The sequence below is a fragment of the Puma concolor genome, chromosome D3, assembly GCF_028749965.1.
Source record: "Puma concolor isolate L17-30 chromosome D3, mPumCon1.1.hap2, whole genome shotgun sequence".
Taxonomy (NCBI): domain Eukaryota; kingdom Metazoa; phylum Chordata; class Mammalia; order Carnivora; family Felidae; genus Puma; species Puma concolor.
The window spans coordinates 23,054,226-23,077,693 of record NC_141678.1 but is presented as its reverse complement, the minus strand read 5'-3'; the positions used below and the strand labels follow the sequence as shown (position 1 = coordinate 23,077,693).

At 38.4% G+C, this 23,468-nt stretch overlaps 1 protein-coding gene across 12 annotated transcripts in view; it reads left to right on the top strand.

Annotated features, from left to right (window-relative positions):
• The window catches only part of MTMR3 (myotubularin related protein 3), a 149,265-nt gene that overhangs the window by 79,592 nt on the left and 46,205 nt on the right, over nt 1-23,468 (top strand). For all 12 annotated transcript variants that reach the window (XM_086682099.1, XM_086682106.1, XM_086682105.1 and 9 more), the window contains 3 exons: nt 8,780-8,832; nt 13,464-13,547; nt 23,127-23,216. In XM_086682099.1, the coding sequence (XP_086538225.1) occupies nt 13,545-13,547; nt 23,127-23,216 (93 nt within the window). In that variant the 5' untranslated portion in view covers nt 8,780-8,832; nt 13,464-13,544. The remainder of the gene's footprint in view (nt 1-8,779; nt 8,833-13,463; nt 13,548-23,126; nt 23,217-23,468) is intronic.

Below are 23,468 nucleotides of genomic sequence, written 5' to 3'. Positions count from 1 at the left end.
AAATTGAGGCTAGAGCTCACAAACTGGGAGATCATGACCTGAACTGAAGTCAGATGCTTAACCAACTGAGCCACCTAGGAGCCCCAGAATTGGTTTAGATTAGGCTATTTGAGAAGTTTTTCATCTTGTTTTAAAGGATATTTTACCAATATTTTAATATGTTTGGTATGAATAGAAGTAATCTAAGCGAATATACTTTTTTTTTAATCCCCATTTCCCCTTTTCCCCTTACTGGGTTAAGCAAAATGATAGCTTAAGAATTTTTAAAATTCAGAGTTTGGTTTTTTATCTTCAGTATGAACCCATGACTTGAGTTTTAGGAGTTGTTATTTTAGTGTAGTTATTTCAAAACAAAAAAGGAGAAATCTCTTTTGCTTAATAGCTAATTTCTTATTAACCCTGATTTAACGTGGTACTTTTGCCCTCCTTTCCTGTAAAGCATGTTGATGAATTCTACTTTTTGACTTCAGCTGAAAAGGTTTTTTTTTTTTTTTTTTCTCCCCTTGTATCTGTTTGGATGACAGTCACATGTTTCTCTCTGTTTACATAAGATAAATGTTAGTAGTTTAAAAGGGTAGGTCTTTTCCTGGGTTTCTGTTGAATTGTATGATATTAAAAGGATGGTCTTAAGAAGATGGTGTTCTGGTCAAGACAATTTCTGGTCTTTTGGCTATTTAATAATTGAGAACTGCTTCGAAAGAGTAGGTATTTGAACATGCTGTTTTAAACAGAGCCTGTGTTGTAGTGTGTGGTTATTGGAAGTTATTTGGGTTTTTATTGGCTTGCTTTCAAAAATATGAGTAGCCCCCTACCTAATTGCCAGAATATACATTTTAAGTAGGCCAGTAGAAGAGTGGATTCTTTTCATTGCACATAGCCTATATTACTTGAATTTTGTCTCTCTTTTCTTGAATGTACCTATTGGCTAGCTGGAATTGGGCAGTTTTTAATTATGAATACAGCAGTTAAAAATTCAGATCTGTTTCTTCATTATTAAGTTGTATGCTTAAAAGATGGACGTGCATTTTCATTCAGCTTTCTGGTACTTGTCCATTTTGATGCCCATTACCCTGTATAAAACTGAGTGGACAAAACCAGAACTTTGGACAGTCTGTTTACAGACTGGGAGAGGAACATTAACATTCCTAAATATAATATTAATATACTAATAAACAATATGCAGATTGAGATATTGATAGCTATTTTTTTGAAGAGTTTATTTACATTTTTCCTAGAATTGGTGTTAAACATCTCAAGTACCTGGGCAAAACAGGATAATCATGCTCGTTTATACATGGGCACACTGTTGAGTTCCCATGGTAAACTGACCTTCATATTAAATTTTGTTTTTCAAGAAAAGAAACCTCTTATGCAGCTGTGAGGTGGGGGGAGCTTTGGTATAAAATGGGTGGGAGTTTGGAGAGTCTGTTTTTGTTTGTTGAGGGCAGGGTCCAGAGCAAAGCATATTAAGCAGTATAAATCTGCAGGTTTCAAAATGATGGGATGTGTTGAATTTTGCTTAGTTTTTTAGTTGCCTGTTTTTTTTTTTCCTTTTTTGTATTTTTGGTTTTTGTTACCTATCTCATTTGATTAGTTTTCTTTTTCTATTGAGTACATAAGAAATAGCTCATAATTTATTTAAAAACTTTTTGAGTAGTGCCTGGGGACTCAGTCGGTTGAACGTCCAACTTCGGCTCAGGTCATGATCTCACAGTTTGTGGGTTTGAGTCCCACGTCAGGCTCTGTGCTGACAGCTTAGAGCCTGGACCCTGCTTCACATTCTGTGTCTCCGTCTCTCTGCCCCTCCCCGGCTCACACTCTGTCTCTGTCTCTCTCTCTCTCTCTCAAAAATAAATAAACATTAAAAAACAAAAAAACCGTTTCGAGACCTTATTGTAAAATTGCTTATCTTCATAGAGATTGGTCATTTAGGTGTTTTGTCCTAAAAAAGGTAGTTAAAATTTTATTCTTTGAACAGTAGGAAGCAGGGACAGAGTCTGCAGTCTCATGTTAAGAGATAATCATATAATATGTTAAAGGGGAGAATTATAATTAGGAAAATTTAAATTTCCATGAGGAGCTATGAATTTCTGGAGTAGGAATGTTTTTCTTTCCCTTTTTATTTAAAAAATGTTTTTTAGGGGCGCCTGGGTGGCGCAGTCGGTTAAGCGTCCGACTTCAGCCAGGTCACGATCTCGCGGTCCGTGAGTTCGAGCCCCGCGTCAGGCTCTGGGCTGATGGCTCAGAGCCTGGAGCCTGTTTCCAATTCTGTGTCTCTGTCTCTCTCTGTCCCAAAAATAAAATAAACGTTAAAAAAAAATTTTTTTTAAATGTTTTTTAAATACAGGGTTTGATCCCATGACCTTGGGTTATGTATTGAAACAGAGCTTTTTTTTTTTTTGGTGTGTTCAACATTGTCTTATGTGTTGCTGGTTCAAGAGACTTATTACCAGTGAAAGACTCTTTGGTATAGAAATGTGAGTATAAGATGAAGTTTAAGTTACAGTTTCTGACAGATTACTGGGTTTTTGTTTTTCAAGAAGGTAGTTTTGTTTTTGTGTTTTTTTTTTTGGTTAGGAAGTGATAATATTTTAGCTGCTTATCTGTGCTCTACAGCTGGCAGAGGAATGCATACTGATGATGAATTTGCATCTGGATCCCTGAAAATGCACAGACGTTACTTAGTGTTTCCAAGTAGAAAAGATAATGTAGAGTCTGTCTCTTTCTCTCTCCCATCTTGTTTAGAGATATCACTGAAAGGAGGTCAGTGACTCAATTTTATATTTACTGTTTCTTCTTATCTTTTCTAAAGCATGGATCTAATTAATAAGTAGGGGAGAAAAGTCACACTGACGACATTCAACCATGTGAGAATATTTTAGCTGATACTAGAATTGCAGCTCCTTTAAGGGTGGGAACTTTGATTGGTTCATTGCTGCATTCCCAGTGCCTAGAATAGTGCCTATGATCCCCAAATACTTGTCAAATAAATGAACCTCCATCACAGTGAACTTGTCATGATAGGTGAATGCAGCCATGCTTTTTGAACTCTGTTTCTGTTTTTATTTATAGTTGACTTCAGCAGCAAAGGTTTTAGAAAACCTGAGGTTTGGACTTCTAGGAGTACCAAGCCATAGTAGTTTTACTCAGCTGGTAAATGCTTGGGTTTTGGTTAATGTTGATGATTAAATCATTTCCCCACAATGGGATAATTCCACCCACCATGCCACAGAATCCTAGTTCGGGAAGATCATATCATCCATCAGATACCTGAAAAGTTGTTAGGCATAAACAAGGAAACACAGACTGAAAAGGTTTTTGTCTAAATAGTGGCAGTTGGAAAGCCACTTAAAATTTAACATCTGAATTATTTTATATTGCCTCCACACTCAAATTTTGCTATGAATCTGTTTTCTTAAAATGCAGTACATGTGCAAGAAAAGGCATTTCTTTCACATACAGTGAAAATAAAAGATTTCTTTGGGGTTCCTGGGTGTCTCTGCTGTTTGATTGTCTGACTTTGGCTCAGATCATGATCTTGTAGTTCATGAATTCAAGCCCTGCATTGGACTGTGTGCTGATAGCTCAGAGCTTGGAGCCTGCTTCAGATTCTGTGTCTCCCTCTCTCTCTCTGTTCCTCCTCTACTTGTGCAAGCACACGTTCTTTCTCTCTCACAAATAAACGTTGAAAAAAAAAAAAGATTGCTTTAAAATTATTCATTGTTGCCTTTTTGAAGTTTCGAACTCTTGGGGCACGTGAATGGCTCAGTTGGTTAAGCGTTGGACTCTTGATTTCAGCTCAGGTCATGATCTCACAGTTTGTGGATTTGAGCCCCACATCGGGCTCTGCACTGACAGTGAGGAGCCTGCTTGGGATTCTGTCTGTCCCTCTCTGCATACACTCTCACTCTCTTAAAATAAATAAATAAACTTAAAAAAAAAGTTTTGAACTTTTAATTATCCTGTATTTGAAAGTGAGACAGGACTATGTAAAAAAAAAAAAAAAATGCATCGTTCTTTTACAGTTAAAATATATACTAGCCAAAAAAAGTGCTGCTTTAGCCACCTGTGTCACACCCCCCAACATTTTAAGAGGCCTGGCCCTGAGTCTCTTTGTTTTTCCTCATAAATTTGGTTCAATCTGATTAGTTTTTGTAGTTTGAATTCTTTTATTATATATATGGTCCAAATTGATGTGCCTCTTTGCCCTGTTGAACCCTATGTGGTGGTACTTCAAATATTTTCAATATATATTCAGGGTCACCCAAACCTTACTGCTCTTACTCTCTGAGGTATACATGACTGTATCCTGGGATACCTGCTGCTATCATTGAAAGGTAGCTTATGGCACCAGAGAGCTTCTTTCAGACCTCTACACCTCTACATGGCCTTTATCTGGCAAATAGTCCTAAGAGGAAGGGGAAGGGTTTTTTTTGTTTTTGTTTTTTGTTTGTTTTTGTTGGCAGTGTCTCACAGTGACATACTTGCTTCCAACCAAGTAGTTGTTTGATTGTGGTTATTCGGAAGGAGGGTCATTGCTATTATTGAAGCAGACTGTCTGAACCTTTTTGTTGAATCTGCTGTTGTTTGGTCCATCTCTTGGAACTTTACACCTGTGGAAACTTATACAAACACTTCTGTATTGACGGACTTCTCATATGTTTGACAGAATAAATTATCAAGTAATTTAAAACCTGTCAAATGATTTTTATGGTAGATACAGTGATTTCCTTGAAGTAAATTTAGCACTTTGAATCAGTTTATTATTACCCCTAGACTTGACCTGTCTGTTGAATTTAATCCCTCCTGCCCCCTCCCCCGCCCCCGCCCCCCACCTGCTGGATATACATCTGCTTGGGAGGCCACCTTTCTTTTGTTTTTATTTTTATTTTTATTTTTATTTTTTTTTATTTTTATTTTTTTTAAGATTTTTAATTCTTAAGTAATCTTTTTTTTAATGTTTATTTTTGAGAGAGAGCGAAACAGAGACAGGGCACGAGTGGGGGTGGGGAGAGGCAGAGAGAGAGGGAGACACAGAATCTGAAGCAGGCTCCAGGCTCTGAGCTGTTAGCACATAGCCCAACACGGGGCTCAAATCCACAAACTGGGAAATCTTGACCTGAGCCGAAGTTGGATGCTTAAGCGACTGAGCCATCCAGGTGCTCCAGTAATCTCTACCCCATCGTGGGGCTTGAACTCATGATCTTGAGATCGAGTTGCATGCTTTTCTTTTTTTTTTTTCAACATTTATTTATTTTTGGGACAGAGAGAGACAGAGCATGAACGGGGGAGGGGCAGAGAGAGAGGGAGACACAGAATCGGAAACAGGCTCCAGGCTCTGAGCCATCAGCCCAGAGCCTGACGCGGGGCTCGAACTCACGGACCGCGAGATCGTGACCTGGCTGAAGTCGGACGCTTAACCGACTGCGCCACCCAGGCGCCCCGAGTTGCATGCTTTTCTAACTGAACCAGCCAGGCGTCCCACCTTTCGTTTCTTAATGATATTGTCCTTTTTCCATTCACCACAGGCCTTAACATTTCATTTTGCAGTTACTGTTGACAACTTGCTCTGCCTCTTTTTTTCCCCATTTCTTTTTTTAAATTTTTTTTTATTAAAAAAAAATTTTTTATTAAAAAAAATTTTTTTTTTTTAACGTTTATTTGTTTTTGAGACAGAGACAGAGCATGAATGGGGGAGGGGCAGAGAGAGAGGGAGACACAGAATTGGAAGCAGGCTCCAGGCTCTGAGCCATCAGCCCAGAGTCCGATGCGGGGCTCGAACTCATGGAGCGTGAGATCGTGACCTGAGCTGAAGTCGGACGCTTAACCGACTGAGCCACCCAGGTGCCCCTTTTTTCCCCCCATTTCTAATCAATTACTAAGCTCAGGCAATTAATGCTTTTACTCACTTTGATATATTCCTATGCATTTTTGCTACAGTTGAGATATTTGGCTGTTAGCAGTTCATATCTGAACTACTAGTCTGGGAATATCCTAAGTCAATTTTCCCTTCCAGACCCTTCTACTTACTGCTTGCTGCTGTTAAATACCACCATTTTCGTATTACTATTTTCCTGCTGATTTGGTTTCACACCATTGAATTAAATCTGACTCCTTAGCCTGACATTGAAGGACCACAGTTGTGTCCTGCCTTTCTAGTCTTCTCTTCCTGAATACTTTCTTGATGTTCTGACCTATTCTCCGTTTCTCAGAAATGTCCTGATTACTTCCTACTGTGGTATTAATAGCCATGCTCTCTAGAATTGTCCCTGTCCCTTCTTTCTCTTTAGTTAAGTCGCATACAATCTGTAAAACCCAGTTGAAATTCTTCATCAGCTCTGAAGCCTCCCTGGGCTGTCCATCCTCTGAACTCTGAACACATGCATGTCATTGGACAGTTAACCTCATAGTACTCTGGTAACTTCCTGAGTTACAATGAGCTGTGTCTCATTTTTTGTTTATAATAGTTATTTTTTTTTTTTACATTTATTTATTTTGAAAGAGTGAGTAAGCACAGGCAGGAGTGGGGGGTGCGCAGAGAGAGAGAGAGGGAGAAAGAGAATTCCAAGCAGGCTCTGTGCCATCAGTGGAGGAGCCAGATGTGGGTCTCAAACTCAAACCTACAGAATATGACCTGAGCCAGAATCCAGAGTTGGATGCTTAACTGACTGAGCCACCCAGGTGCTCCTGTTTGTACTAGTTTTAAAGTGGAATAATGTCTCTTCACATACACTATTTCATCTGTTTTTGTTGTTTAAAAAAAATTTTTTTTTAATGTTTATTTACTTTTGAGAGAGAGAGTGTGAGTGGGGGAGGAGCAGAGAAAAGAGGGAGACAAAGAATCTGAAGCAGGCTCCAGGCTCTGAGCTGTCAGCACAGAGCCTGACACGGGGCTCGAACCCACGAACCGTGAGATCATGACCTGAGCTGAAGTCGGACACTTACTGACTGAGCCACCCAGATGCCCCTTGTTGTTGTTTTTAAGGACAAAGACCCCAAGCATCTCTCTCTTTCTCTCTTTTTTGTTAACGTTTATTTTTGAGAGAGAGCATGTGTGCATGAGCAAGCAGGGAAGGGGCAGAGGGAGATGTGCACATGCGAGCAGGAAGGGACAGAGAGGGAAAGAATCCCAGGTAGTCTTCATGCTTATCATGGAGCCCAACGTGGGGCTTGATCCCACAACTTCGAGATCATGACCTGAGCCGATATCAAGAATTGGCTGTTTGACTGAGTGACCTAGGCGCCCCAGTTATCTGTTGTTTTTAACAAATGATTATTTATTATCCTAAAGTAAAAAATCATGGAAAGTATAATGTACCTACTGATGTAATTTAGAAGGAAAATATTTGTAATAATGTATTTCAGTATTCACGTGCTTAGCAAAAATTATACACTAGCATGGAAAGGTCCTGCAGATTTACAGACCCCCAACTTTTCTTCTGTATTATATCTTTTTAAACAACTTAACAAGATTAAACTTGATACTTAATATGGTTTGTGTCTCAAGTTGCAAATTATGAATAGCTTTATTTCTGATATAGTATGTGGTTAATATGGCTTCTAAGTTACAAAATTTATAAATTATGTAAAACAATTTTTAATGTTTATTTTTGAGAGAGAACAAGCGGGGAAGGGGCAGAGAGAGAGGGGAGACACAGAATCTGAAGCAGGTTCCAGGTTCTGAGCTGTCAGCACAGAGCCCCATGTGGGGCTCAAACCCGTGAACCGTGAGATCATGACTTGAGCCAAAGTCAGATGCTTAGCCAACTTAAGCTACCCCGGTGCCCTTAAGTTACAAAATTTAAATTAAAAGTTATTGGGAGACAAAAATTTTACTTGTAAAATGGTTAAAACACTTTATTATTGCATATTTAGCTTCCTTTTTATGGTTCTTATCAGTTAAAAGTTTTCTGGAAGTTATGGATATAATGTGCTATGTTGACTGACTCCTTAATTTTAGGATTTTAATATTTTATACAGTTTTGTTTATTTATATGATTTCATGTTGTGTAACAGCCAAAAGGTTGAGTTGTCTGCAAATACTGAGAAATCATTGCAAGGGAATCAGGTCGATTAAGTCTTTTATCTCTGTAAAGGTCAGGTTTGCCTAGTTGTGATAAAAATTCTTCGTGCCTAGACCATACCACCCCCCGCCACTTCTGTCCCAATTTTTTTCAGACACATAAAAGATCCTTTGGTAGAAGCCAGTTGTGTGTACAAAACACCTTAAATTACCAAGTCCAAGCCTAGATCTCCTGTGAGATCAGTTAAGCCTGACTTCGGCTCAGGTTATGATCTCACGGTTTGTGAGTTTGAGCCCCACATCAGGCTCAGTGCTGCCAGCTCAGAGCCTGGAGCCTGCTTCACATTCTGTGTCTCCCTCTCTCTCTGCCCCTCCCCTGCTCATGCTCTGTCTCTATATCAAAATAGACATTAAAAAAATAAAGTATTGGTTCATGTAGTAGCAAAAGTTTAGCTGAGAAGCCATCAGAAATGATAATTGATTGAGGAGAAACTCTTAAATAGGAGTATCTGTAGGTTCCTAGAAAGTTCTGTCTGTACAGTTCTGTAGTTTCTAAAGGCATGATGAGGCCTGACTGGGCTTATTTTGGGCAATTAAACATTCTAAAATCTGTTGTTGACTAAATCAACATTATAACAATTAAAAAAATGTATTAATATGGCGTTCCAACTTGTAGAGAAAAGTCTTGTGGGGAGATTTAAGTGGCTTAACTTGATTGGAAGGCTATTTGTAAAATTAGTGGTTTTTCTTTTGCAGATTGTCTTGTGAAACCTTCTAATAGAGAAAGTTCTTGGGACAAACTTCACTTGGTAAGTTTATTGTATTGTTCCCCCCCCCTTTTTTTCTGTTTTGAAGCAGCAAAGACTAATTTAAAGATTAATTTGTGTGTGGGGGGGCGCCCTGTCTGTCCATGTACATAATTATTTAGATGAGCTCTTATATGTTCACTTTAATGTTAAATCTCTAAATATAATTTTTTCACTAGAGTTCAAGGCAGATTATTTTTTCCATATATAATGTGCTGTAATACAGTATACTATACTTGGAAACTTGTATTTAAATTGAGATTAAATGAGTTGTAGCCCTACTAATGTTGTTTAGAATAGACAGTTCTTTTTTTTTTTCCAATATATGAAGTTTATTGTCAAATTGGTTTCCATACAACACCCAGTGCTCATCCCAAAAGGTGCCCTCCTCAATACCCATTGCCCACCCTCCCCTTCCTCCCACCCCCCATCAACCCTCAGTTCTCAGTTTTTAAGAGTCTCTTAGGCTTTGGCTCTCTTCCACTCTAACCTCTTTTTTTTTTTTTTTCCTTCCCCTCCCCCATGGATTTCTGTTAAGTTTCTCAGGATCCACATAAGAGTGAAAACATGGTATCAGTCTTTCTCTGTCTTATTTCACTTAGCATAACACTCTCCAGTTCCATCCATGTTGCTACTAGGGCCAGATTTCATTCTTTCTCATTGCCACGTAGTACTCCATTGTGTATATAAACCACAATTTTTTTTATTCATTCATCAGTTGATGGACATTTAGGCTCTTTCCATAATTTGGCTATTGTTGAGAGTGCTGCTATAAACATTGGGGTACAAGTGCCCCTATGCATCAGTACTCCCGTATCCCTTGGGTAAATTCCTAGCAGTGCTATTGCTGGGTCATAGGGTAGGTCTTAGAATAGACAGTTCTTAACAACATGGAATTCTCTTAAATTGAAACCTTGATTCTTCTTTTGAGTTCTCTTAAATTGTTACATATCTATATAAAAATCAAGGCCTCATTACTAGACTTAGTGTTACAAATGTGATATTTAACTAGAAAAGAAGTTCTAAAAAAATTGGTAATCCTGTCCCCAGCATGGTTATTAATGTCTGACCTGTTCTTCTTTTCATAGATTTGTGTGTGTCTATGACTACTTCAGTCTTTAGTACTGCCTCCTGGTTCTGCCATTTGTTTAATTTAGGAAATCTAATTTTATTTAAAAAAATTTTTTTAATTTATTTTTGAGAGAGAGAGAGACACACACACAGAGCATGAGTGAGGGAGGGGCAGACAGAGAGGGAGACACAGAGACTAAAGCAGGCTCCAGGCTCTGAGCCCTCAGGACAGAGCCTAATGTGGGGCTTGAACTCGCGAACTGCAAGATCATGACCTCAGCTGAAGTCAGATGCTTAACTGACTGAGCCAGCCAGGGGCCCCAGGAAATTATAATCTAATTTTAATTTTTTTTTAATGTTTATTTATTTTTGAAACAGAGGAGACAGAGCATGAGTGGTGGAGGGGCAGAGAGAGAGGGAGACACAGAATCCGAAGCAGAAACCGAGCTGTCAGCACAGAGCCTGATGAGGGGCTTGAACTCACAGACCTTGCAATCATGAGCCAAAGTCAGCGTTCAACCGACTGAGCCACCCAGGCACCCCTATAATCTGATTTTATTGACAAGAGAAGTTGTCGCTTCTAGATCCACTTCAGTGCAGTACCTTGTTCTGCCACCTTCAGCTTGACATTGCCTCCAGAATAAGGATCAGTTTCCTTAGCATGGCATTTTAGGCTCTTGACAAGCAGCTTTTAAACATGTCTCCTGCAGGGGTGCATGGATGGCGCAGTCTATTGAGCACCCGACTCTTGGTTTCGGCTCAGGTCATGATCTTGCAATTCATGAGTTTGAGCCCCACATTGGGCTCTGGGCTGATGGCATGAGCCTGCTTGGGATTCTGTGTCTCCTCCTCTCTGTCCCTCCCCCACTTCTGCGTGCCTGCTCGCTCACGCGCTCTCTCTCTCTCTCTCTCTCTCTCTCTCTCTCTCTCTCAAAAATAAACTTAAAATTTAAACACATCTCCTGCAAATAGTCACCCATTTCCCCCATACAACTAGGATACCTTTTGCTGTAGCCATATTGACCTACTTTCCCTCGAGTACTCTCCAGTATGCCTTTTTTTTTCCTTGTCTTGTCTTCATCTCAGTCTCAGTCTTTGTTTCAGTCTTCGTCTCAGTCTTTGCTTGTGCCATTACTATTCTCTGTTTCAGTAGTTGAGAATCTGACCAGTTCAACTATTAAAAGCTCAGTTCTAAAATGCCTTCCTGAGTACTCAGACCAGAATCTATTTCTCTGCCTTTTACATCGTCATGGAGTTATATTTCTGCATCTCTTTTCACACTTTGCCTTTATTATCTGTTTGTTGCCCCCATAAGATTGTGAACACCTCAGGCAAGAACTGTGTTCATAAAAGAATTTTCAATTCACACAAGCATTTCCAGAGTCCTGGGATATAGGACTTCTCACTATAATTTGATTTTAAGTAGGATTTTCATTTTTGTTTTTCCTGTGTGTGTGTGTGCGCGCGCGCGTGCGTGTTAAGAATAAGGGAGAAGAGTAGATTTTGTTTAGGAATTTGAATTAATTTAGGAAATTATCCTCTAATTTTAAATCTAATTTAGTAGGGATTAGTTATAATCTTGTTGATTCAGGGTATTGTTTTTTCCCTTCTTTTTGGATTTATATGCTATATATGATCTGTGACCTTATAGTCTGAATTGTTCAGTATCTTACTTGGTTGAGTTATTGTTCGCAAGTGTAAGTTTTAGTTATTGAGAAAGAAATTGGGTAATTTTTCCTTTGCAGGTGACTGAAAGATGAGATACTATGTTCAGTAGGGAGATTAAATATTTTACTTTTGTAATGATTTCTCAGAAGTCACATCTGTGAAGTGGTATTGATGATGGAGCCCAGAGAAGCCTGCAGATTCTAGCTGTCAAATTCTCATGCATATATTAAGAAAAGGGAGATCATTTGACTCTGATGATTAGAATAAGAATCTTTTCCTTCATTTGGCCCAGTGGGGGGTCCATATTATAACTTATTAGACCTTTAATCCTAATGTATTACTTGACTCTGCAGTGTTTACTTTTTACATTACCATAATAATGTAAATATTTATTGATTTTTAATTTTAGAATCATTAACTTGAGATAAGGCACCTAAGACTTATATTGCAAAAACAATGAATTAAAGTGTTACATTCTATTTTTAAAAAAATGTTTGTTTATTGTGAGAGAGTTTGTGCGTGCACAAAAGGGGCAGAGAGAGAATCCCAAGCAGGCTCCATGCTGTCAGTGCAGAGCTTGATGCGGGGTTCGATCTTATGGGCAGTGAGATCATGACCTGAGCTGAAATCAAGAGTCGGATGCTTAACTAACTGAGCTACCCAGGTGCCTTAAGTGTTACATTCTTAAGAAACATGGTCTGGGTGTGAGGGAAAGATGTGAGATTATTAAATTAATTTTGATGTCAGGAAACATTATTTCAATTAGTATAGGGACACCTGGGTGGCTCAGTTGGTTAAGCATCCAACTTTGGCTCAGGTTAGATCTTATGATTCATGAGTTTGAGCCCTGCATCAGATTCTCTGCTGTCAGAGCAGAGCCCACTTCAGATCTTCTATCTGCCCCCGCTTTCTCTCACAAAAAGAAATAAACATTTATTACTATAATATGGGCCCTAGATTTAAGAGACTCAAGAGACATGACTAGATTCAATATGTGATCCTAGACTGGATCCTCTATTAAGGGAAAAAATTAATGTGAAGGATATAATTGATTAAGTTGACCAAATTGGATATAGATTAAAGTACTTCATGTTCAACTTTCTAAATTACAAAACTGTGATTATATAAGAGATTATTTTTGTTCTTAGGACGTATATGCTTAAGTTGTAAGGAGTAAAGAGGCATGGTGTATGCAACTCTCTTCAAAAAAAATTTTTTTTTAATGTTTATTTATTTTTGAGAGAGACAGAGACAGAATGCGAGTGGGTTGGGGCAGAGAGAGGGAGGCATAGAATCTGAAGCAGGCTCCAGGCTCCAAGCTGTCAGCACAGAGCCTGACACGGGGCTCCAACTCACAAGCTGTGAGGTCATGACCTGAGCTGAAGTCGGATGCTTAACCAACTGAGCTACCCAGACACCCTGCAACTCTCTTTTAAATGGTTCAGAAATAATTAACTGTGTGTATGTATGCATTCATATTTTGCTTACTAAGCCAGTTTGATTCCCACAGATAGGGAGATCCATTTTGGATTTATTGATCACCACAGAAACATCCAATAATATTCCAAGAATTTGTTTTTGCATTTGCAGGTTAGTTTTAATCTTTATTATTTCATTCAAAGTTTATAACATTTTCTATGTTACTATCAACATTAGGAACATGACGAGCCTTTGCTACTTTTTTGCTCAAATAGGTTAGGACCATGAAGATTTTCACAAAGGCATTATGGAGTTTGGATTTGACTGGTGGGGACTGGCTGGTGATATTTAACTTGTTCTGGGCTGACTCTGTCAGGTCTGCCGTAGTAGTATGTAGTTACTTTAGTTAGGCTATGGCCAAGCAGGGGGAAATATGCCAATTTCGTCCTCTTTTTTTTTTCCTTTTCTTTTTAAAGATCCAGGCATAAAAGAAAGAAAACCTTGCCAGACACGGAAGAAGGGACGGGGATTTCTCCTCCTAATCTGGGCCTCCTGTCATGGTAAGTAAAAACGAAATAACAAGAAAATTGGAATTGAACTCTATCCTGAAATTAAGTGAACACTAATAGTCCACGCATTTTTGTTACTCTAAGTCGTTTCACTTTTCCATTCCTGAACTCTCTTCTTGTTACTTTTCTTTTATTGTTTACTTAGTAATAGAGTATTTTAGTGTATTAGAGCTGTTTATTTCTGTTTAATCCTGTGAATTAGATACTGGCTCTTTTCAGTCAGGTAATACATGGAGTCAAGACTAAAATTCATGATTCTTGGATTCCATGTTTCTTAATCCTTTTATAGGAAGTAAGATGTAGTGAAAACCGTGTGTGTGTGTGTGTGTGTGTGTGTGTGTGTGTTGTGCGTAGGAGAATTATGGTATGGTCATACACATATTCTTTTTGAATTCACCTTTCTGGAGAAAAGTAAATCCCTATGTTCCCTTTCTGTCTCTTTAAGGCAGTATTTTTATCCCAGAGAAGGTAAAGCAGCTTTGCATCCCCCATGCCTACATCTTTGACTAAAAAGAGTCTGTAGTGGACATTTCAGTGACTTGTGGACCATTTAGGGCCCGGCCCAGTCCACGGGGAGAAGATGGACCAATGAGCCGGCCACATTTCTATCAATCCTGAGAATATGTAAACAGTGCTTCAAGGCTTAAAAAAACAAATGGTGCTCTGTAATATTGGCCTGCCTCTACTTTGTTATGTTTCCTAGATCCAAACTGTTTTTCATGCTGGTCTGGTATACAGAGAAGGAATTGAAAAGGCTGTGTTAATTTCAAGCTTCATTAGGGACCTGGGTGGAAAATGCTTTTAAAATCAAAAACAAACTGAAACACAACAGAAAAACTAGTTGTGCAGAAATGTCATACTAAAAGGAGAAAGGTAACTGCTTTCATCTTGAAGCTAGGCCAATTTTTTCTTAGTTTGTGGGTATAACAACTTTTTGATATATCCTATATCCAAACACAGATGAACTTTTAATATTGTTTCTCTAGAGTACATTTTATTTTATTGGTTTTCCCACAGAGTTTTTAATGAATTGAAAATGTGTTTGCATAATATTTATATGGTATGTATGCCAATGCTAATGAATAGCAAATGACAGTCTTATAAAAGCAGCTGTGTTCTGTACTGAGGCGTTGTCCTTTTTTGTATACCACCACATAGCTAGCAACAGTGTGGTCCTGATCCTGATGCTGTAGGGTCTCTGTTGGTGCCCTGCGGATAGTCTTCTGGTGTACTCTGGGGATGCTTTTGTGTGCTGTAGTTGGGGAGCAGTATGGCCATGTGTCTTTTTTTTTTTTTTTTTTTTAATTTCTCATGAAGTAACATTGTAATAAGTTTTTACAAATACTAATTTATAATTCTACCGGTACCCATGGTTGTATTCCTAACTAGTTCATGTCCACATGTGTATTTTATATAGTTAGAATTAAGGCATAATTAAATTTGTATTTTGCTTATTTCACTAAAGGAATTAAACATTTTCCCATGTTAATTCATTGGATTCCTGATGTTCATTTTACTAGCTATGTAACATTTTACAAGTTGCTGAACCATTGATTTAATTAATAATTGATCTATTGTTTTAGCATTTAGGTTGTTACATGCTTAATCCTTACTATTATTATTTTTTAATGTTTATTTTGGGAGAGAGAGAGAGAGAGAACATGAGGAGGGGAGGGGCAGAGAGGGAGATGGAGAGTGAGAATCCCAAGCAGGCTCTGCACTGCCAGGGCAGAGCCCAGTGCGGGGCTCAGTCTCATGAACAGTGAGATCCTGATTTGAGCCGAAGTCAAGAATCACATGCTTAACTGACTGAACCACCCGGGCAGTCCTTCCCTTGTTTAAATGTATACCTCTGTGCTGATTTAAGTTAGCATCTGCTCTCTTATCCGAGTAAAGATTCTTAAAGGAAATTGAAGTCTTTCTTGGGAGGTTAAACATTAGAAAAATATGTTTTCATGTTTTATTATGGAAAATCTCAAGAGGATAGTACAGTGAACCCTCCTATACGCATCAGTTCACTGTAGTAATCATTAATTTGTGGCCATACTTGTTTCTTCTGACTCCCTCACTGTCAACTCTTTGGATTATTTTGAAACAAATCCCAAGCATTGTATCAGGAGAATTTTATTATTTTAAATGTTTATTATTTTATCTATCTATCTATCTATCTATCTATCTATCTATCTATCTATCTATCTATTTGAGAGAGAGCGTGAGCCTGAGGGGGGCAGAGAGAGAGGGAGACACAGAATCTGAAGCAGGCTCCAGGCTCTGAGCTGTCAGCACAGAGCCCTATGTGGGACTCGAACTCATGAACCATGAAATCATGTCCTGAGCTGAAGTTGGTTGCTTAATGGACTGAGCCACCCAGGCACCCCAAGAGAAATTGTATTTTTGATGACCTTCAATACCAGTCTTTTTTTTTTTTTTTTTTTTATGTTCATTTTTTTACAGAGAGAGAGAGGGGGAGGGAGGGAGGGAGGTGGGGGGAGGGCAGAGGATCTGAAGCAGGCTCTGTGCTCACAGTCGTGAGCCAGCTGCAGGGCTTGAACCCATGAACTACAAGATCATGACCTGAGCCGAAACCAAGAATTGGACGCTCAACTGACTGAGCTACCTAGGCGCCCCTATCATCAGTTTTAAGAATAGTGACTAGAGGGGCACCTGGGTGGCTCAGTCAGTTAAGCTTCTGACTCTTGGTTTTGGCTCAAGGTATGATCTCACGGTTCATGAGTTTGAGCCCCATGTCTGGTTCTGTGCTTACAGTGCAGAGCCTGCTTGGGATTTTCTTACTCTCTCTCTCAAAAATAAACATTAAAGGAAAAAAAAAAGAGAACAGTGACTGGAGGGGTGCCTGTGTGGCTCAGTCAGTTAAATACCTGACTCTTGGTTTTGGCTCAGGCATGATCTTGCAGTTGGTGAGATTGAGCCCTGTATTGGGCTCTGTTCTGAGTGTGAAGCGTGCTTGGGATTCTCTCTCTCTCCCTCTGCCCTTCCCCAACTTGTGCTCTGTCTCTCCTAAATAAACTGGGGGGAGGAATAGTGACTGGAATTGACAATGAGATAATTCCTTTCATTTTTACCTTTTGTCAGGTATTCCTACATATATTTCACTCTTAGCAGCAGATAGTTTTTCTCGTTATCCTGGAATGCTGTATATGAATTTAATAGGCATTTTGACTTGTCATCAGTGTCTGCTCTCTGTGTTAAGTGTTTATCTGTAATGTTGACTTCCCTTTCAGGTGTCGATTTACCTCTCTTACCTGCATAAACCTGTAGCAAAAACTAGCCTGGAATTTTGGTGATTAATCACTTTTCAAGATTTTGTAGGTGGTCCCACTGACCTTATGGAACTGGTAGAAACTAAGAAGTGCCAGATTCCACAATTCCTGGTGTTCCTCAGTAATACTAGGAAATTGACCATGTGGAATACATGCCCCCTAATAGTAAGAAATTACTACTTACAGCCTAGGAGAAATTTGTTTGCAAGCCTCTTATGAGGTCAAGACTTGTCAGTGTGTTTCTTTCTTCTTCCCTTTTGTCTCCTTACTCTATCAGTCATCTCAAATTTGACTTCCTTTTTTTACCCATTACTCTTAAAAACTATAATAAATTAGGCAGTTAATTCAGCTTACAGTTAGCCAAATAATTTTTTAATACCGTTCTTCTAGAAGAATGTCAGTGAGTAGTTTGTCCTAATGTTAATTAAGTCTTTGGTGATTAAATGCATGTTTAGGTACAAGGGGAAAATCGGCTCTAAAGCCTTACAGGTAATGTGAATTGAGACAGTCTTTTTAAAAAGAGCAATTATTTTATTTGACTATGAAAAATTATTACTTCATACTCTTGCTGACTTAATTCTCTGTCCTCTTATGTTTAAAATCATTCATTCCATTTTCAGTTTTCAGTAGCTACTTTGGTTATATACATTGGCATGGGTCAGCACCCAAGTGAATGTGCCAGCAAGAATGGATTTGTAATGGCTTCTCAGTTTGGTTTGGTTTTTAGCTTGCTACTTTAATTCTGTGCTATTTAAAGGTCAGTAAAAAACAGGGTCTGGTAATCACTGGAAGAAATGAGTACCCTTGTAAAATGATCTTGAAGAGAATAAAAATTTAGGCCTATATATTTGTGTGAGTTAAAAAAGTTAATGTACTGAGGAGGCATGTTTAAAGTGTACTTTTATGTAATAATTTTTAAAAGCATTGCTCCCTCATAGCATTTCCTACATATCGCCTGTTGGTTTATGAGAGAAATCTTCCTAAATTCAGGATTCCTCATAACTTTTCTCTTGGTTCTAAGTGTAAATAATACTCAGTGTTCTTTTAGTCAAGAGCTACCTTTTAAGAATGGAACTAGAATTGGCTAAAAGAAAAAAAAAGGTAAGACTTACAGAAAAATAAGTTCCTTTCAAGTATGACTTATTATTCCTTCACCTAGTCATTGACCTCGGAGGAAATGACTGAAGAGGAATAAAATGGAACAGATTGACACAGAACTCTTTGTCTAACAAGTTTTTTGGTGTATATATAGGGGTGGAGTCATGTTACAAACCTTTGTATACCCTAAGTAATTATATTTTTAGAGACTCTAAGCTACATGGTAGCTAAACCTTACTAAACCTTACTAAAATATACCATCTTCATTAAGCCTTTCTTTGCTATAAGAAACTGAATAGAGGGGTGCCTAGGTGGCTCAGTTGGTTAAGCATCTGACTTCAGCTCAGGTCATGATCTCACAGTTCTGCTTGGGGCTCTGTGCTGAGAACTTGGAGCCTGCTTTGGATCCCACCCCCGGTCTCTGCCTCTCCCCCTGCTCATGTACATGTACACACACACACACACACACACACACACCCTCTCTCTCTCTCTTTAAATAAATATGCTTAAAAGTTAAAAAAAAAAAAAAACCCAGCTTAATGTTAACATAAACATTTTTGATGAAAAATAACTTTTTTTGTCCTCTAGAAATAGCATAAAGAGTGGCATTATTTTTACAATTTTTACAAATCTCTTTAATGTTTGGCTTAGTGTATGTTTGCTACATCTTCATATCTACTTCTGCATTTAATTTGTTAAAATATGTTGTTGGAAAAAAATGTGTTGAAATATATATGAAATAAATCCAGCCTCACACAAATATGTAGTTAGAAGAATATTTTAATAGTTTTTCTGTCTGGAAAATATTGTGTGTATTCTTCTGTTATATTATACCAAAACTTGACATATAATACTTCTTTAAAGATAAGGGGTACCTGGGTGGCTCAGTCGGTTAAGTGACTGACTCTTGATTTCAGCTCGGGTCATGATCTCATGGTTTGTGAGATTGAGCCCCTCGTCAGGCTCTGTGCTGACAGCATGGAGCCTGCTTGGGATTTTCTCTCGCTCTTTTTCTCTGCCCCTCCCTGTTCTCTCTTTCTAAAAGGAATAAATCGTAAAAAAAAAAAAAAAAAAAAAAAAAAAGAAGCTTATAATTGGTTGCTATGTGGAATCTGAAACCATATCAGTGAACTTTTTGTATTCTGTTGCACTTAAAACCATTGGTCTGGGGCACCTGGGTGGCTCAGTCAGTTGAGCATCTGACTTTGACTCAGGTCATGATCTCATGATTCATGAGTTCTAGTAGCCCTGCATTGGGCTCTCTGCTGTCAGTACGGAGCCTGCTTTGGATCCTCTGTGTTCCTCTTTCTCTGTGCCTCCCCCACTCATTCTCTCTCTCTCAAAGATAGATAAACATTAAAAAAAATTGGTCTGTCTTGCACTTATTTTTTGATGTTTTATTTATTTATAAAATGGTAATATTTAATGAAAAAACTGGTTCAGCTTGTAACTGAAACAGTTGCACAGATGCTTTACATCGAGACAGCCATAATACATCAGTATGTGGCAGAAGTATTTGATGTTATTTCCTGTATAAAAAAGACTTATTTGAAGGGTCAAGATTTAATAAAATGTTACCATTCCCTCCCCCCCGCCCCCCCCCCCGCTTTATCAAGGATATTCTAAGTGAAATTGATGTCACTACTTTGATTATACTAAGATGCCATTAGTTTTATCTACTAATTCTTTTTATATTGTTAGTAAAAATGTTAATACAGTGGATAAAGGCAGGTAATGTTTTAATATTATTGTGAAGGTGGTTTTGACCTCATAGAGCCCCTGATAGGGTCTCAGAATCTACAGACCTAACTTTGAGAGCCTCACTAGTAGTGTTATTGTTATATGATTAAGATTGCTAATTAGGTAAAACCTTCAGTGTTATTTATAGGTAGGATTTTTTTTTTCCTCTTTGAGAATAAAGAATTGTTGGAATTGGGTTAAGAAGCACATGCAGAACTGTCTCCTAACTGATGGTTATAATACTTAGTGCTGTCAGAAGAACATGATATGGCTTTTGCTCTTGTAAAATGTGCTGTCTATGTAGATTTTATAATAACTTGTAGTTGGGGAAAAACTGAGAGCTTTCCCCCTACAGTCAGGAGCAAGACAGGGATGTCCACTCACCACTGTCACTCAACATAGTATTGGAAGTCTTAGCCTCAGCAATCAGATGACACAAAGAAATAAAAGGCATCTAGATTGGCCAGGAGGAGGTCAAACTTGCACTCTTCGCAGATGGCATGATACTCTATATGGAAAACCCAAAAGATCCCACCAAAAAACTGCTAGAACTGATCTATGAATTCAGCAAAGTTGCAGGATATAAAATCAATGCACAGAAATCAGTTGCATTCCTATACGTCAGTAATGAAGCAACAGAAAGCGAAATCAAGGAATCGATCCCATTTACAATTGCATCAAAAACCATAAAATATCTAGGAATAAATCTAACCAAAGAGGTGAAAAATCTATACACTAAAACCTATAGAAAGCTTATGAAAGAAGTTGAAGAAGACACACACAAAAAAAGGGAAAACATTCCATGCTCCTGGATAGGAAGAACAAATATTGTTAAAATGTCAATACTACCCAAAGCAATCTACATACTCAATGCAATACCTATCAGTAATACCAGCATTCTTCACAGAGCTAGAACAAACCTAAAATTTGTATGGAACCAGAAAAGACCCCAAATAGCCAAAGCAATCTGGAGAAAGAAAACCAAAGCCGGAGGCATCACAATACTGGACTTCAAGCTGTATTACAAAGCCGTAATCATTAAGACAGTATGGTACCGGCACAAGAACAGACATTCGGATCAATGGAACGGAAGAGAGAACCCAGAAATGGACCCACAAACATATGGCCAACTAATCTTTGACAAAGCAGGAAAGAATATCCAATGGAATAAAGACAGTCTCTTCAGCAAGTGGTGCTGGAAAAACTGGACAGCGACATGCAGAAGAATGACCCTGGACCACTTTCTTACACCATACACAAAAATAAACTCAAAATGGATGAAAGACCTCAATGTATGACAGGAAGCCATCAAAATCCTTGAGGAGAAAGCAGGCAAAAACCTCTTTGATCTTGGCCGCAGCAACTTCTTACTCAACACGTCTCTGGAGGCAAGGGAAACAAAAGCAAAAATGAACTACTGGGACCTCATCAAAATAAAAAGCTTCTACACAGCGAAGGAAACAATCAGCAAAACTAAAAGGCAACCGACGGAATGGGAGAAGATATTTGCAAACGACATATCAGATAAAGGGTTGGTATCCAAAATCTATAGAGAACTTATCAAATTCCACACCCAAAAAACAAATAACCCAGTGAAGAAATGGGAAAAAGACATGAATAGACACTTCTCCAGGGAAGACATCCAGATGGCCAACTGACACATGAAGAAATGCTCAACATCACTCATCATCAGGGAAATACAAATCAAAACCACATTGAGATACTACCTCACACCTGTGAGAATGGCTAACATGAACAACTCAGGCAACAATAGATGTTGGCAAGGATGTGGAGATCTCTTTTGCACTGCTGGTGGGAATGCATACTCGTGCAGCCACTCTGGAAAACAGTATAGAGGTTCCTCAAAAAGTTAAAAATAGAACTACCCTATGACCCAGCAGTTGCACTACTAGGTATTTATCCAAGGGATACAGGTATGCTGTTTCAAAGGGACACATGCACCCCAATGTTTATAGCAGCACTATCAGCAATAGCCAAAGTATGGAAAGAGCCTAAATGTCCATCGATGGATGAATGGATAAAGGAGATGTGGTATGTATGTACAATGGAGTATTACTTGGCAATCAAAAAGAATGAAATCTTGCCATTTGCACCTATGTGGATGGAACTAGAAGGTATTATGCTAAGCAAAATTAGTCACAAATATCACATGACTTCACTCATGAGAAATTTAAGGTAGAAAACAGATGAACACAAGGAAAGGGAGGGGTACAAAACATAAGAGACTCTTAAATATGGAGAACAAATAGAGGGTTCCTGGAGGGGTTGTGGGAGGGGGGATGGGCTAAATGGGTAAGGGGCATAAGGAATCTACTCCTGAAATCATTGTTGCACTATATGCTAACTAACTTGGATGTAAATTTAAAAAATTAAAAATAAACACCTAAAAAATAATTTGTAGTCAGACTTTCTAATGGCTTGTTTCTCTTTTTCCTAAACTATAAAAATTCAAGATATAAGACTATTTTTTTTTCAACGTTTTTTATTTATTTTTGGGACAGAGAGAGACAGAGCATGAATGGGGGAGGGGCAGAGAGAGAGGGAGACACAGAATCGGAAACAGGCTCCAGGCTCCGAGCCATCAGCCCAGAGCCCGACGCGGGGCTCGAACTCACGGACCGCAAGATCGTGACCTGGCTGAAGTCGGACGCTTAACCGACTGCGCCACCCAGGCGCCCCAAGACTATTTTTGAAATTGTGATTAGTTCAAGTGCCACTGAGATTAGAAATTATTGGTTTTTTTGGAAATTGTATTAATAGAAATAAATCTTTTTTGTAATATAAGGCAGATTAAGCTAGGGATAGTGGTTCACACATGTTTTCAGTTTGAAGAATTCAGTTCCTAAACTTAAATTTTTAAAGAAACATTTCCATTATGGAAATTTCACATCTAACAAAGGAGACATGTTGGTTTAGTGTGAACCCCTGCTTTACCCAAGTTTCATCAGTTAACCCTCATGGACAATCCCGTTTCAGTTAATTCCCACTCACTTCCTTCCTAATTATAGGCCACTTCCTTCCTCTCCCTCTCCCAATTATTTTGAACCAATTTCTAGACATTACATTATTTCATTCTTAAGCAATTCAGGATGTAGCTTTCAAAAATAAGAATTTAACGTTATAACCTAAAGAGAAGAAACTATCTTGGTTTCTTACATGTAATGTACTAACAACTTAATAGTGCTTAGTAAAAATGTTCTTAACCTCTTAGGCTTTTTTTTTTTTTTCCCATCTATAGTATATTCTCTGACTAGAGATGCCTAATAAATTGGTTGGAACACTTTGGGGATGAATGCTTTTTCTTTGAGCTTTCTTCCTGTTCGCCTTGGTCACTGGACTTTGATTGTGATTATGCTACTAGACATGGCAGAAAAATCAAATATGATTACTGGGAGCTCTGAAATTATTTAAAGGTTTTGGGTTTTTCCAGGATGAAGAGACTCGGCACAGCCTTGAGTGCATCCAGGCCAATCAGATCTTTCCCAGGAAGCAGCTGATCCGGGAGGATGAGAATCTTCAGGTAATTATAGGCCACTTTGATTATAAAATAAGTATCTAGCATCATAGTAACAATGTAGCCGAGCTAATGAATTGAAGTACTGCACTGTATAATTTTGTTTTTCCTTAAACCATACACAAGGTAGAAATGCAAGCTGGAAAACCTCTCTCCTTTTAGAAAGATGTATTTCCTGAGAATGCATTGTTTGACATGATCATCTCTGTCATTTCCTTCAGTAATGTTGAACTTGAATAACCAAGTATATTTGAATTA